Genomic DNA, 13,618 nt, shown 5'->3' with positions numbered 1-13,618 from the left:
TCCAACAAAATTACCAGCTGGATCTTCTTGGAATTCTTTCTAAAGCCACCTAAGAAACAGCCATGCAAAGATGCAGAGAACCGACCCACCCAGATAATCCAGAAGATTTGGGGTTGGGCCTGATCATGGCTGCAGGTCCCTTCCCCGTCTCCCCTCTCCCAGCAAGTGGCTGTTGGACTCTTACCTAGGGTCACCTCGGACTGCATGGGCATAGAGAGGGCATCGTGCTTGACCTCACAACTAAAGAGTGCGTCATTGTCTATCTGAGGGTTAAGCGTCCACATAAGCATGGCCCGCACCTCCACGGTGCCGTCACTGATGGGGATGTGGGTGTGGTGGAAGAAATACGTTGGGTCGGCGTTCTGGATCCACCGCGGGAACTCCCGGCTCACCACGGTCTCGGGGATACTTTCGATGGTGGGGCTGAGCAAGAGTCCCCGGTCGGGGGTGAGGCCGTGGAAGGGGTTCTCGGTGTAAAGCTTCCTGCCCCGGTCCTCCACGTTCAACAAGGAGAGAGACTCCTGCATCTTGGTGTCATCCAGATCCCGATGGAAGAGATTCCGAGCAGCTCGGCTGTCCCGCAAGCCGGCGGCGTTGACCGGGGGCTCCGTCAGAGGGATACCCTGTATCAACTCTCCGTCCCTTTTGAAGTAAACCTGGAGGAGGAAAGGTATCGAGAGATTAAAGGCCCTTCCTCCCTACTCGCTGGTTTTACACACAGTCTAGAAAAGGGTCGGGAGATGAGCGGGCCCAGCCCGAGGAAAGTGTCGAGCATGCCGTCCTGCACACCCCAAGGCTTTTCCAATGACCACAGATTTATTGCATGCCAACACTTTCTAGAGGAATCAAAAGTTGGAATGAAGATTGCCGGGAGAAATATCAACAACCAAAGACGATACCACTCTAATGGCAGAAAGTGAAGAGGAACTAAAGAGCCTCTTGTTGCGGGTGAAGAAGGAGAGTGCAAAAGTTGGCTTGAAACTCAACATTAAGAAAACCAAGATCGTGGCATCCGGCCCTCTCAATTCCTGGCAAATAGATGGGGAAGAAATGGAGGTAGTGACAGATTTTATTTTCCTGGGCTCCAAGATCACAGCAGACGGGGACTGCAGCCAAGAAATTAAAAGAGGCTTGCTCCTGGGGAGGAAAGCCATGGCAAATCCAGACAGCACACTAAAAACCAGAGACATCACCCTGCCAACAAAAGTGCATATAGTCAAGGCTATGGTCTTCCCAGTTGCAATGTGTGGCTGTGAAAGTTGGACCGTAAGAAACGCCAAGCGCCAAAGAATGGAGGCCTTTGAACTACGGTGCTGGAGAAGACTCCTGCGAGTCCCTTGGACTGCAAGGCGATCAAACCGGTCAGTCCTAGAGGAGATCAACCCTGACTGCTCTTTAGAAGGCCAGATCCTGAAGCTGAAACTCAAACCCTTTGGCCACCTAATGAGAAGGAAGGACTCACTGGAGAAAGGTTGAGGGCAAGAGAAGAAGGGGACGACGGAGAATGAGGTGGCTGGATGGAGTCACCGAAGCAGTAGGCGTGAGCTTAAATGGACTCCAGATGATGGTGGAGGGCAGGAAGGCCTGGAGGAACGTTGTCCAGGGGGTCGCGATGGGTCGGGCATGACTTCGCAACTAACAACAACAAACACTTTCTAGAAGAACCCGAATGGCTGACGGTCCAAGCAAACTGGCGGTGGAGAAGAATCAACAGGGTTGGACTGGAAGACCTCTAAGGCCCCTTCCCGCTCTGGTTATACCAAATGAATTGTTTCAAAGTCAAGGTCTGCCTGTATGTGAAAAAGGCTTAAGGCCACATCGGGTGGAGTCTGGATCAGCAGGAGGAAAATTTAGGATCGGTTTTTAAATGTTTGGCTAAGAAACCACCCACCCACCCACCCAACTCTGCCAGGGAACCCATTGTGTCAGCGGAGATGTCTACTGCAAATAAGATTGCGCGACGCAACAGGGGGTCGTGTTTGTGTAGCTGGAGCAAGCGAGGAACGCAACGCCTGCTCAAGTCTTTCTGACTGTTTTCTCTGAAGAGAAGATTGCGCCGCGTTTCCCAAAACCTATTTTCAAGCTTCTGATGTCACGCTGTAATGAAACAGCCTCGGGAATGTTTGCGGATAAGTGGATATATACATATATATATTTTTCCCTCTCTTCCAGGTGGGGAAGACAGAAGCAGCCGCCAAAAAAGCTTTGTTCCTCGCTCCTCCCTCACTTGGCGTTTTTTTTCTCTCCAAACGTAGATCTTTCCGACTTCTGAATTAATAAGCAGAAATTATTATCGGGATGTTTAGAACTCGAGGCTTCCCCATCGCTGCCTACTGTTTCACAGCATCCGGTCCGTTGGTATGAAGATATCCCACTACCACAAACATGATTTAAAAGGGAGGGTGGGTGGAAACCAAACCACGAGAAGGGAGAAAAAAAAAGCTCCAGAAAAGATAAAATATCTGCTCCGAGGCTGTGCAGAAAAGGATGTTGCAGAAGACCTTTTTAACCAGGTAGTCCTCGACTTACGACTATCTGCTTAGTGACCAATCGGAAATGACAAGGGCACTGGAAAAAAAAAAGCGACTTACAACCGCTCCTCCACCTGACGACCCAGGATCCAAATTTGGGCGCCTGGCAACCGGCATACATTACACAAGTTGTTCAGCGAAACGGTCCTCGCTGTGGTTGGTAAGTGAGGACCAACTGTGTCCAGGTGGATGACAACTGAATTGGGAGTATTTTTTTTAAAAAAAATCTCCAGATGGGAAGACAAGGGTGCCCATTCTCTATGGATGCTCTGTGCAATTTTTTTGGGGGGGGGCTTTAAAAAAGGGGAGACAGAAACATATGAACAAGGGTTGCAGGATTTGTGTTTGGCTAGTCTAGAGAAAATAAGGATTGGGGTGGGGTGTGGGGGGACAGGAAAGCAATCTTCCATTATTTGGGGGGCTGCCCCAAAGAAGAGGGGGTCAAGCTATTTTCCAAAGCCCCTGAAGGCAGGACAAGAAACAACGGATGGAAACTCATTGAGGAGAGAAGCGACCTGGAATTAAGGAGAAACTTCCAGACAGTTGGATCAATTAACCAGTGGAACAGCTGGCCACCAGAAGTTATAGGTGCTCCATCAGTGGAGGATTTTAAGAAGAGATTGGCCAGCCATTTGTCTGGAGTGGTCTAGGGCAGGGGTCTTCCAACTCGGCCCTTTGATGACTTTGTGGACTTCAACTCCCAGAATTCCTCAGCCAGGCACGTGGGGTCTTCCAACTCGGCCCTTTGATGACTTTGTGGACTTCAACTCCCAGAATTCCTCAGCCAGGCACGTGGGGTCTTCCAACTCGGCCCTTTGATGACTTTGTGGACTTCAACTCCCAGAATTCCTCAGCCAGGCATGCTGGGAGTTGAAGTCCACAAGTCATAATTGGGCCACGTTTGAAGACCCCCTCCCCGGTCTAGGGTCTCCTGCTGAAGCAGGGGGCTGGACTAGAAGACCTCCAAGGTCCCTCCCAGCTCCATTCTAATTGATCGAACCCTCCAAAACATTTGGAGGCCCCCTCTCAGCCAATTAGCTTGAGTTCAGATTTTTTTGTTGTTATTTTTTTAAAAAAAAAATAAAAATAAAACAACACCTGAATTTTGTGTGCTCTCTCACAACCTGCTTCGGCTCCCCCCTCCCCCGTTTGTGAATTGGGATCGAAGGGAAAACTGGAGACCCGTCTCCAGAAGAACACGGCAACGGCCCTTTCCTTCAAAGCCTGGTGTGGCACAACGGGGGCAATTAAAGTTGAAAAGGTGACCGAGAGGCTGCCTTAAAAACAGGGCGCAGAGGTGGAGAAGCCTCCTCTTTTATGCCGCGCGTCTGGAAACTTACCGTGGGGGCCGGTTTTCCGCCGGAGACAAGGCAAACCAAGGTAAAATTCTGGGCTTGGTAACGGCTGAAGGGAGACGGGGTATCCGCAGCAATGACCGAGATGGATGTGGGAGGCGCTGGGGGGGGGAGAGGAAGAAAGGAGAAGGTTTGTTACTCGTTTGATGGACCGCCAGCATCGTTCCAGGAGTGAGGTCAACTGGAGATGTTTCTCCAAGACTTCCTCAAGCTTGAAGGTCCAAGCGAAAGGGGGTGAGATGCAGCGGGAACCCACGGCAGTTCTAGTTTGCCTCTCTGTCGGGTCTCCCCTCTAAAATGGGAGGGGGAAAAAAGAAAACTGCCCCTTCCACATCACCGCACCGGCAACCTGGAGAACATCTGGAATAGGAAGGAAAGGAGAATGGACTGGGAAAAAAAAAAGGAGGTTTAGAACAGGTGAGGCTCACCTTCAAGGTTAGGCCCGGAAATGCAGAATGCGGAATTCTCTCTAAAGATAAGAAAAACCAAAGCAAGATTCCCCCCCCCAAAAAAAGAAAGAAAAAAAACCTTTCCGCTACAAAAACGGAGCTTTCGGGGAACGAACCGTCTCTTCCATTATTTACAGAGATTTATTTTGCCAAGTTATTCCCCAACTCCCCGACTCTATTACTGAAGTGATAAAGACACAAATGTTTTAAATTCTCTCTTAAAAATACATGCTCGCCCTGGTAGCAATTACACGTGGAGTAGTTACAAGTTTTCAGGGTTCTTAAGTAGGACGTTTCGCCCCCCCCCCCCCCCGGAAAGTTTTCTTTTAGATTATTTTTTTTTTGCTGGTGCTTTTTATGAGCTAAGAAATGCAGATCCAGAAAAGAATAAGTCAATACCTATTGTGGTGTGTGTGTTTTTTTCCCCAACCCTGCCCTGCAGCAATGCCTCTTGTCCCCCCTGTGGTTATAATCACAAAACCTTTTATTTATTTATTTATTTTGTAGGTGGTTTGGTGGAGCAGTGGGCTAATGCCTCCTTAAGTAACACCAGCTGCCCGCAATTATTTATTTATTTATTTATTTATTATTAATTTAATTTGTATACCGCCCTTCTCCCGAAGGACTCAGGGCGGTGAACAGGGCAATACATAATTAGTGCAGGTTCGAGTCCCACCAGGCTCAAGGTTGACTCAGCCTTCCATCCTTCCGAGGTAGGTCAAATGAGGACCCAGATTGTTGGGGGCAATAAGCTGACTTTGTAATAATGCCGCTTGGGGGGCCCAAAAGCCCTAATAAGCAGGCATATACATAGAATGAAGGCTATTGCTAAGCACATTGGTTTGTGCTTAAATTGTAAGCCGCCCTGAGTCTTCGGAGAAGGGCGGGATATCAATGGGATTAAATAAAAATAAATAAAATAAATAAAATAGAAAGCTTTTTCTTCCAAGCTCACATGAAGAACTCGGCCAAGGAAGAAAAAAACAAACACCACACCGATGAAATAAGACTAGATGAAATGGTTTGTGATGAAACCTAAACTCAAATGATGGCTTATTATGATAGCCACCCACAGTAGTGGGTGGGTGGGTGGGTGGGGGAAATGGAGGTCATAAAAGTTTAGTTAATAATAGCATTATTTATTTACTTGACTTCCGTTAGATGCCCATCTCAGCAAACGCTAGAGAAATCAATCAACCGACCAAAGAAAAACTACTATTATTTTATTAAATTTTTACGACGCCTATCTCCTCTATAAAGCGACTCTGGGCAGAGCTACCGCAATAAGCCGTCATTATTATGATGTTCACCGTATTTTTTCAAGCCTGTGCAAAGCTCCTTCTCAAGCTGTATGGATCTGTGGGACAGACAAATGTCTTAATGCAAGTAAAACCGTCACGGACTGCGCAGAGATGGATAGGTTAACGTTAAAAAATGAAAGAAAAAGAAGAAACGGAATATTACGTAAGACCTGGGACTTATTTTACCAGTGGTTAGCTGATAAAAACAGAGGTTAGAAAGTTGGAAATGTGAGTGAGACTATGTGGATTAGGTGAGCAAGATTTACAATGGATTAGTAAATACTTTGATCCTTATATAACGAATGTTAATGTGGGCAATGCTGTTTTTAATATTCTGATCGCTATTTCCTAGTGTACCATTGAACTTTGATGAGATTTATTATGAAGGTGACGACGATTATGTTTTAATACTTGTATGCCTAGACAGCACACTGTTCAATGTAGAAATGGATTTTTAAAAATAATAATAATAATAATGTCAATATATTTGTCATGGTTCCAACAGATGAAACTCTTCAAAGAACTTCGAGGCATTGTTTACCTTAAAAACATTTGCATTTTAATGGTAAAACAGAAGAATGCTTTGTAATGAACAATATAGGTTTTGTAGACAAAAGAATTATTCTTTATTGAAAAAGTGAATTGTGGGCTACCCAAAAACTAAGCTTTTTCCTATATGCTATAGCCCATTCTAGAATATCCTATTGCAATTAGATAAAATTTAAAAACAGGATATTGATATGTATTACTGAAAATATATTTTAAATTTTGTCGATTGACTAGGCTACAGCTAGAAGTGTACTAAATTGCCTATTTTGACTATGTAATAACTAAGGGAAGTAGAGAGGGCATCTCCGTTGATGTAACCTGAACTATTTACAACTGGTTATTTCTTATTTTAACTACCCAACCACCATATTGTTTCACAAATACATGTATAGTAAAGGTAAAGGTTCCCCCGCACATGCGCGCTAGTCGTTTCTGACTCTAGGGGCTGGTGCTCATCTCCGTTTCAAAGCCGAAGAGCCAGTGCTTGTCCGAGGACGTCTCCGTGGTCATGTGGCCGGCATGACTAGACGCCAAAGGCGCACGGAATGCTGTTACCTTCCCTATTTTTCTACTTGCCTTTTTACGTGCTTTCGAACTGCTAGGTTGGCAGAAGCTGGGACGAGTAACAGGCGCTCACTCTGCTACGCGGCACTCGGGATTCGACCTGCCAAACTGCCGACCATCTGATCGACAAGCTCAGCGTCCTAACCCGCTGAGCCACCGCGTCCCTTCCACCCCTTAGGCCTCCCTCAAAACGATTTGAAGAACTCCCGGCTTCGTCACATCGCCACTCATTCAACGGATGCGGGATCCTCTCCGTCTTTCTTGCGTTTGTGCAGATTCGTATCCCGAGGCGAGAAAAAAGTAACTGGGAAGAGAAACAGTCCCAAAGAAAGAGGCGTCACGGGGAAGAGATAAATGGAGAAGGAGGAAGTTCAAGAGGGGAAAGGAAAAACGTAGATGCACGAGCTCTGGAGTCTAGCTGCAAGTTGAAACAACGACGCAAAGCAAGCTTAGGCGGCGGAATGTAACAGCGATAGCCGGCAAGTGATTTGCGGCCCTGCCCTGCGGGTTTTGCCAAATTTGGGGCAGGTCTGCCTCCAAAGGAGCAGAGAGGAAGGAGGAGCTTGCCACAGCTGGGCAAAAACTCAAGGGAATTGGGGAGAAGGGAAGGTCCAGGAGGTCATGAAGTCTGACCCCCTGAAAGGAAACTCAGAGCCTCTTCTTGAAGGGGCTCCGCCTGTTTAGGAAGTTGGGTTTTCATCATCCACTCTTCCTCCTAAAGTTCCCATGGATTCTACCTCTCCTGAAACAGCCAAAGCGATTCCAGCAGTGCTTGGTGGCTGGTTGAGGTCACGTTGGGTTGAAAGTTCATGGATCTTGGCCAAGAGGAGAAGGCAGATGGACGAAGTAACGTTGCTCTGTTCAAAAACTCTCCATCCTTTTCACAAATGGCTGCCAAACACAATTTTTACCCCCAATTTCACCCACACGTTATTTCCAAGGGAAGCTTCTCTCCAAATGCTTCCACCAAACAACTGTGGGTCAGATAGACTGCCCTTGAAGCTTCTCCGCCTCCTCCCCTTCCTCCTCTTCCTCCTTCTTCTCCTTCTTCTCCTTCTTCTCCTTCTTCTCCTTCTTCTTCTTCTTCTTCTTCTTCTTCTTCTTCTTCTCTTCCTCCATTCTCCATTCTCCTCCTCCTCCTCTTCTCTTCCTCCTCCTCCTCCTCCTCACTTCTTCCTTTGACCTCCAAAAGACATTAAGGAGCAACTTGGAGAAGAGTCCACTGAGTTGGGATCAAGTGTGACAAAGAAACTCAAACCCACCCCTTCTAGATGTTCTTCTGTATCAGACGTCATTCTACTTTACCTCACTAAATCAACACCACTGATTCTCCTGCCAGGTCTGTCTTCTGGATCTGGCCTACTGTGAAGGGCTGATCAATCAACCAGGCATAGGAGGGGTGGTGGCACTCAAGACCAGCATCCAAGAGTCACCATGTGGGGGTGTGTGTCTCTATTACAAAGAGGATCTGGCTGTCCTTAAGAGGGTCCCTAGTCTTCAAGATCATCATCCGTTTCAGGCAGACTCTAACCAGCAACATTTATAGGTCCTCATCAGCTGCCGCTGCACCCTTCATGAGGGACTGACAATGTGTCATGTTAGCGAGAAGACTTATTACAGGAGTCTCTCTGTCTGGCGTCGGCCTCCTCCACCTTTACACCCCCTCCCTTCGCCTGGAGCATCTTCCCCGCGCGTGCCAGCAGCCTTCGGCACCCTCCTTAATCATGCCTCCAGAACATCGAGCCATGAAGTCACCCATCACAACCAATTAAGGGTGCTGTCTGGAGGACAAGATCTTTACCTAATGCCGAGATGGCTAAATTTAGAAGCAGCCGACAGAAGAGGTGCAAATAGCCCGGGCCGACCCAGGAGATGTCAGAATCTAATTACACAGCTGCAAGGCTCTCCCACACATCGCCACCCCACCCCACCCCCAAGCACAGAGTCGGGAAGGCGAAGGAGGGGAGTCAGCAGACTAGAAAAGTCAGCGCTGTCTGTCAAGCAGCGGATTAAAGTCCAGTCCCAATTTTAGGGGGATGCCTTCACCGTGAGAAGGGACGCGGTGGCTCAGTGGGTTAGGATGCTGAGCTTGTCGATCAGACGGTCGGCAGTTTGGCGGGTCGAATCCCGAGTGCCGCGTAACAGAGTGGAGCGCCTGTTACTCGTCCCAGCTTCTGCCAGCCTAGCAGTTCGAAAGCACGTAAAAAATGCAAGTAGAAAAATAGGGACCGCTCCGGTGGGAAGGTAACAGCGTTCCGTGCGCCTTTGGCATCTAGTCATGCCGGCCACGTGACCACGGAGACGTCCTCGGACAAGCGCTGGCTCTTTGGCTTGGAAATGGAGATGAGCACCGGCCCCTAGAGTCGGAAACGACTAGCACACGTGTGCGGGGGAACCTTTACCTTTTTACTTTTTCACCGTGAGAAGATGCGGGACAAGGAACACCACCACCACCACCCCGCAACTTTCGCACAGGGGAATTATGAGAAGCCGCAGTTCCTATGGGCCAGTCTGTCTTTTAACACGGAGTCTTCAAAACTCAAAATCAGAATGCAGCTGGAAGGGATCCTCTGCTTAAGCAGGAGACTCTGCACCATTTCAGACAAATGGACGTCCAGTCTCTTCTTAAAAAACAACAACAACCCAGGGATGGAACACCCACAACTTCTTGTGGCAAGCTGTTCCACTGGTTAACTGTCCTCAATGTTAGGAAGCTTCTCCTTGATTCCAGGTTGCTTCTCTCCGTCGTTCGTTTCCATCCATTGTTTCTTGTCTTGCCTCCTTCTGGGGCTTTGGAAAATAAATTAATCCTCTCCACCTTGTGGCAGCCCCTCAAATACTGGAATACTGCTATCATGTCACCCCAGTCCTTCTTTTCTCTAGACTGGACATTCCCAAATCTTGCAGCCGTTCTTCATATGTTTTAGTCTCCTGGCCTTTGGTCATCTTAGTTGTTCTTCTTGGCACTTTTCCCAAACTCTCAACCTCTTTTTTTTTGTAGTGTGTTGGCCAAAACCGGATGCAGGTATCCAGGGGTGGCCTTACTAAGGCTTTATCAAGCGGGACTAACATTTCACGTGATTTGGATTCTGCCCCTGTGTTTCTAAAACCAAGGATTGCGTGAGCTTTTTTGGCTCACAGCGTTTCCACGCCCGTCATGTATTCAACCGTGGGTTTTTTTTGGGTTGATGGATCCTGGAGGCCTAGGGGACAATATGAGCCAGCCGTGTGCCGCAGCTGCCAAAAAAGGCCAACACAGCCCTAGGCTGCATTTACAGAGGGAGAGAGAATCAAGATCACGTGAAGTCTTAGTATGTATAATGCCTTGGTAAGGCCACACCTGGAATATTGCATCCAGTTTTGGTCGCCACGATATAAAAACGATGTTGAGACTCTGGAAAGAATGCAGAGAAGAGCGAGAAAGATGATTAGGGGGCTGGAGGCTAAAACATATCAAGAACGGTTGCAGGAATTGGGGATTAATTTAATGAAAAGAGGGACTAGGGCAGGGGTAGGCAACCTTGGCTCTTTTATAACTGGTGGACTTCAAATCCCAGAATTCCTGAGCCAGCCATGCTGAGGGGAAAGGGAGAGGTTTCCAAGCTGAGCCATGCTGGCTGAGGAATTCTGGGAGTTGAAGTCCACCAGTCATGAAGGGGCCATAGCTCCCCCATGCTGGCTGAGGAATTCTGGGAGTTGAAGTCCATGAGTCATGAAGGGGCCATAGTTCCGTCATGCTGGCTCAGGAATTCTGGGAGTTGAGGTCCACCAGTCATGAAGGGGCCATAGTTTCTGGGAGTTGAAGTCCATGAGTCATGAAGGAGCCATAGTTCCCCCATGCTGGCTCAGGAATTCTGGGAGTTGAAGACCACGAGTCATGAAGGGGCCATAGTTCCCCCATGCTGGCTCAGGAATTCTGGGAGTTGAAGTCCACCAGTCATGAAGGGGCCATAGTTCCCCCATGCTGGCTCAGGAATTCTGGGAGTTGAAGACCACGAGTCATGAAGGGGCCATAGTTCCCCCATGCTGGCTCAGGAATTCTGGGAGTTGAAGTCCACGAGTCATGAAGGGGCCATAGTTCCCCCATGCTGGCTCAGGAATTCTGGGAGTTGAAGTCCACGAGTCATGAAGGGGCCATAGTTCCCCCATGCTGGCTCAGGAATTCTGGGAGTTGAAGTCCATGAGTCATGAAGGAGCCATAGTTCCCCCATGCTGGCTCAGGAATTCTGGGAGTTGAAGTCCACGAGTCATGAAGGGGCCATAGTTCCCCCATGCTGGCTCAGGAATTCTGGGAGTTGAAGTCCACGAGTCATGAAGGGGCCATAGTTCCCCCATGCTGGCTCAGGAATTCTGGGAGTTGAAGTCCATGAGTCATGAAGGAGCCATAGTTCCCCCATGCTGGCTCAGGAATTCTGGGAGTTGAAGTCCACGAGTCATGAAGGGGCCATAGTTCCCCCATGCTGGCTCAGGAATTCTGGGAGTTGAAGTCCACGAGTCATGAAGGGGCCATAGTTCCCCCATGCTGGCTCAGGAATTCTGGGAGTTGAAGTCCATGAGTCATGAAGGAGCCATAGTTCCCCCATGCTGGCTCAGGAATTCTGGGAGTTGAAGTCCATGAGTCATAAAAGAGCCAAGGTTGCCTACCCCTGGACTAGGGTGACCTGATAACAGTGTTCCAATATCCGAGAGGCTGCCACAAAGGAGATGGTTCAATCTCTTCTCCAAAGCACCTGAAGGCTGAGTAAAGAAGCAAAGCCCTTCCTATCAATGTACTCTGCGAGTAGTCTGCGATCCTCTGGGAATCTTCTCAAGAGCAGTCTTGGTTTTGGATGCCTAACGGTTAATAAGAAGAAATATGCCAAGTTTTTGTTGTTGTTGTTGTTGTTTTAAAGTAAGTATTTGCCATAGCTGTCCTTGTGCAAATTGTTTTTTCTCTTGGGCTCATCCTCAGCATCCTGCATCTTTTAATGCATTATGCATTAAGAAGGAATCTTTGATTGCTAACTCTGCCGGCTGGTTTTAGCACATTGCATTAGGATTCTCAATCTTCCGTCATTCAGCTGCGAAGAACGCTCGTTGGTATTCTGGTCACCTGGGGGGGGGAGGCGCAGGCTGGTGCCCGCCAGATGTCTTTGCCTGTGCCAATTCTTGCCGGGCCCGGCCACCAGCAGGGGACGGGGGCCTCCGAGGGTCCCGTGGGGCTCACCCCAGTCTAAAACATGGCCTGGAGTTGCAGGAGGCAACTGGCGTCTAGTAGTAGAACTGGCACGTGGGTGACTTCATGCAAGGGACAAAGGCTAGCAGCAGCGTCTTTTCTCCGGAAGGGGGGGAGGGGAGGGGAGGAAGGAGAAGGGGAGGGAAGAGCAGGCAGGAAGAAGAAGGAAGACAGGAAGGAAGGAAAGAAGGCAGGCAGGAAGGAAGGTAGGAAGAGGGGGAGGAAGGAGAAGGGGAGGGAAGGGAAGGGCAGGCAGGAAGAAGAAGGAAGGAAGGAAGGAAGGAAGGAAGGAAGGAAGGAAGGGAGGGAGGAAGGGGAAGTGGGGGAAGGGCTGGCAGGAAGAAGAAGAAAGGAAGGAAGGAAGGAAGGCAGGCAGGAAGGAAGGTAGGAAGAGGGGGAGGAAGGAGAAGGGAAGGGCAGGCAGGAAGAAGAAGGAAGGAAGGAAGGAAGGAAGGAAGGAAGGAAGGAAGGAAGAGAGGGAGGAAGGGGAAGGGGAGGGAAGGGCAGGCAGGAAGAAGGAAGGTAGGAAGGAAAGAGGAGGGGGAGGAAGGGCAGGGAAGGGCAAGCAGGAAGAGGAGGGAGGAAAGGAGGAGGGGAGTAAGGGGAAAGGGAAGGAAGGGCACAGCAGAAGAAAGGAAGGAAGGAAGGAAGGAGAAGGGGAGGGATGGGGAAGGGGAAGCAGAAGGAAGAAGAGGAAGGAAGGAGAAGGGGAGGAAGGGAAAAGGGAAGGAAGGGCATGGCAGAAGGAAGGAAGGAAGGAAGGAAGGAAGGAAGGAAGGAAGGAAGGAAGGAAGGAAGGAAGGAAGGAAGGAAGGAAGGAAGGAAGGAAGGGCAAAATGACTCTTCCCATTAAGCCTGGGTCCTAAGAAGGAAGGAAGGAAGGAAGGAAGGAAGGAAGGAAGGATGGATGGAAGGAAGGAAGGAAGGAAGGAGATGGAGGATGGAGGGACCAATGGAGGGGAGGGAGGGAGGAAGGAAGGAAGGAAGGAAGGAAGAAGGGGAAGGAAGGAGAAGGGGAGGGAAGGGGAAGGGCAGGGACGGTCAGGCAGGAAGAAGTGAGGTGGGCAGGAAAGGGAAGGGAAGGGAAGGTCAACCTACCGAGGGACCCATCACATTTCACAAGCAACACACACGGCCTCCTTAGCCAACAATCCTGTCTGCAATCTAATGCTGGCTCAGGAATTCTGGGAGTTGAAGTCCACGAGTCACGAAGGGGCCAAGGTTGCCTACCCCTGGTATAGGGTCTCCTACTTGAGCAGCGGGTTGGACTAGAAGACCTCCCAGGTCCCTTCCAGCTCTGTTACTCTGTTATTTCTGATGTAGGAATTCTAATCTGGTTTCCTCTGGTTTGGTAACTGCTCTGCAAATGTGTTGGCTGTCAGCAACCGTCTTCCCTGGAAGCTGGTTCAATAAAGCAAGCAGCTTAGCTTAATTAAAATGCAACCAGGTCTCTGTCTTGCAGCACGCAAGAGAAAACACTCAATGGGGTACAAAAAGAGGAATGGGAACCCCAGCAGACACGGGCGGCTGCGGTGCAACACTGCACACTGAAAAGTAGGGCCCCTGGAAAGTTCCCCGTGGGGGCTAACTTTATTCCCTGAGCATGTAATTTGATTGCCTTTAATGTCCAAGTCTGCGTAGGTATAACTGTGAG

The 13,618-nt window shown here is 49.0% G+C and overlaps 1 protein-coding gene across 1 annotated transcript in view; it reads right to left on the bottom strand.

The window, feature by feature from the left end:
- The window catches only part of IGSF21 (immunoglobin superfamily member 21), a gene marked incomplete at both ends in the record, with an annotated part of 182,422 nt that overhangs the window by 10,925 nt on the left and 157,879 nt on the right, over positions 1 to 13,618 (bottom strand). The window contains 2 exons of the mRNA XM_081341258.1: positions 185 to 656; positions 3,872 to 3,987. Coding sequence (XP_081197384.1) covers positions 185 to 656; positions 3,872 to 3,987 — 588 coding nt within the window. The remainder of the gene's footprint in view (positions 1 to 184; positions 657 to 3,871; positions 3,988 to 13,618) is intronic.

Source organism: Vipera berus (genome assembly GCF_964194415.1).
Source record: "Vipera berus genome assembly, chromosome: 17".
Classification (NCBI taxonomy): Eukaryota; Metazoa; Chordata; class Lepidosauria; order Squamata; family Viperidae; genus Vipera; species Vipera berus.
The sequence above is the reverse complement of the archived record's forward strand: the minus strand, read 5'-3'. Positions and strand labels throughout refer to the sequence as shown.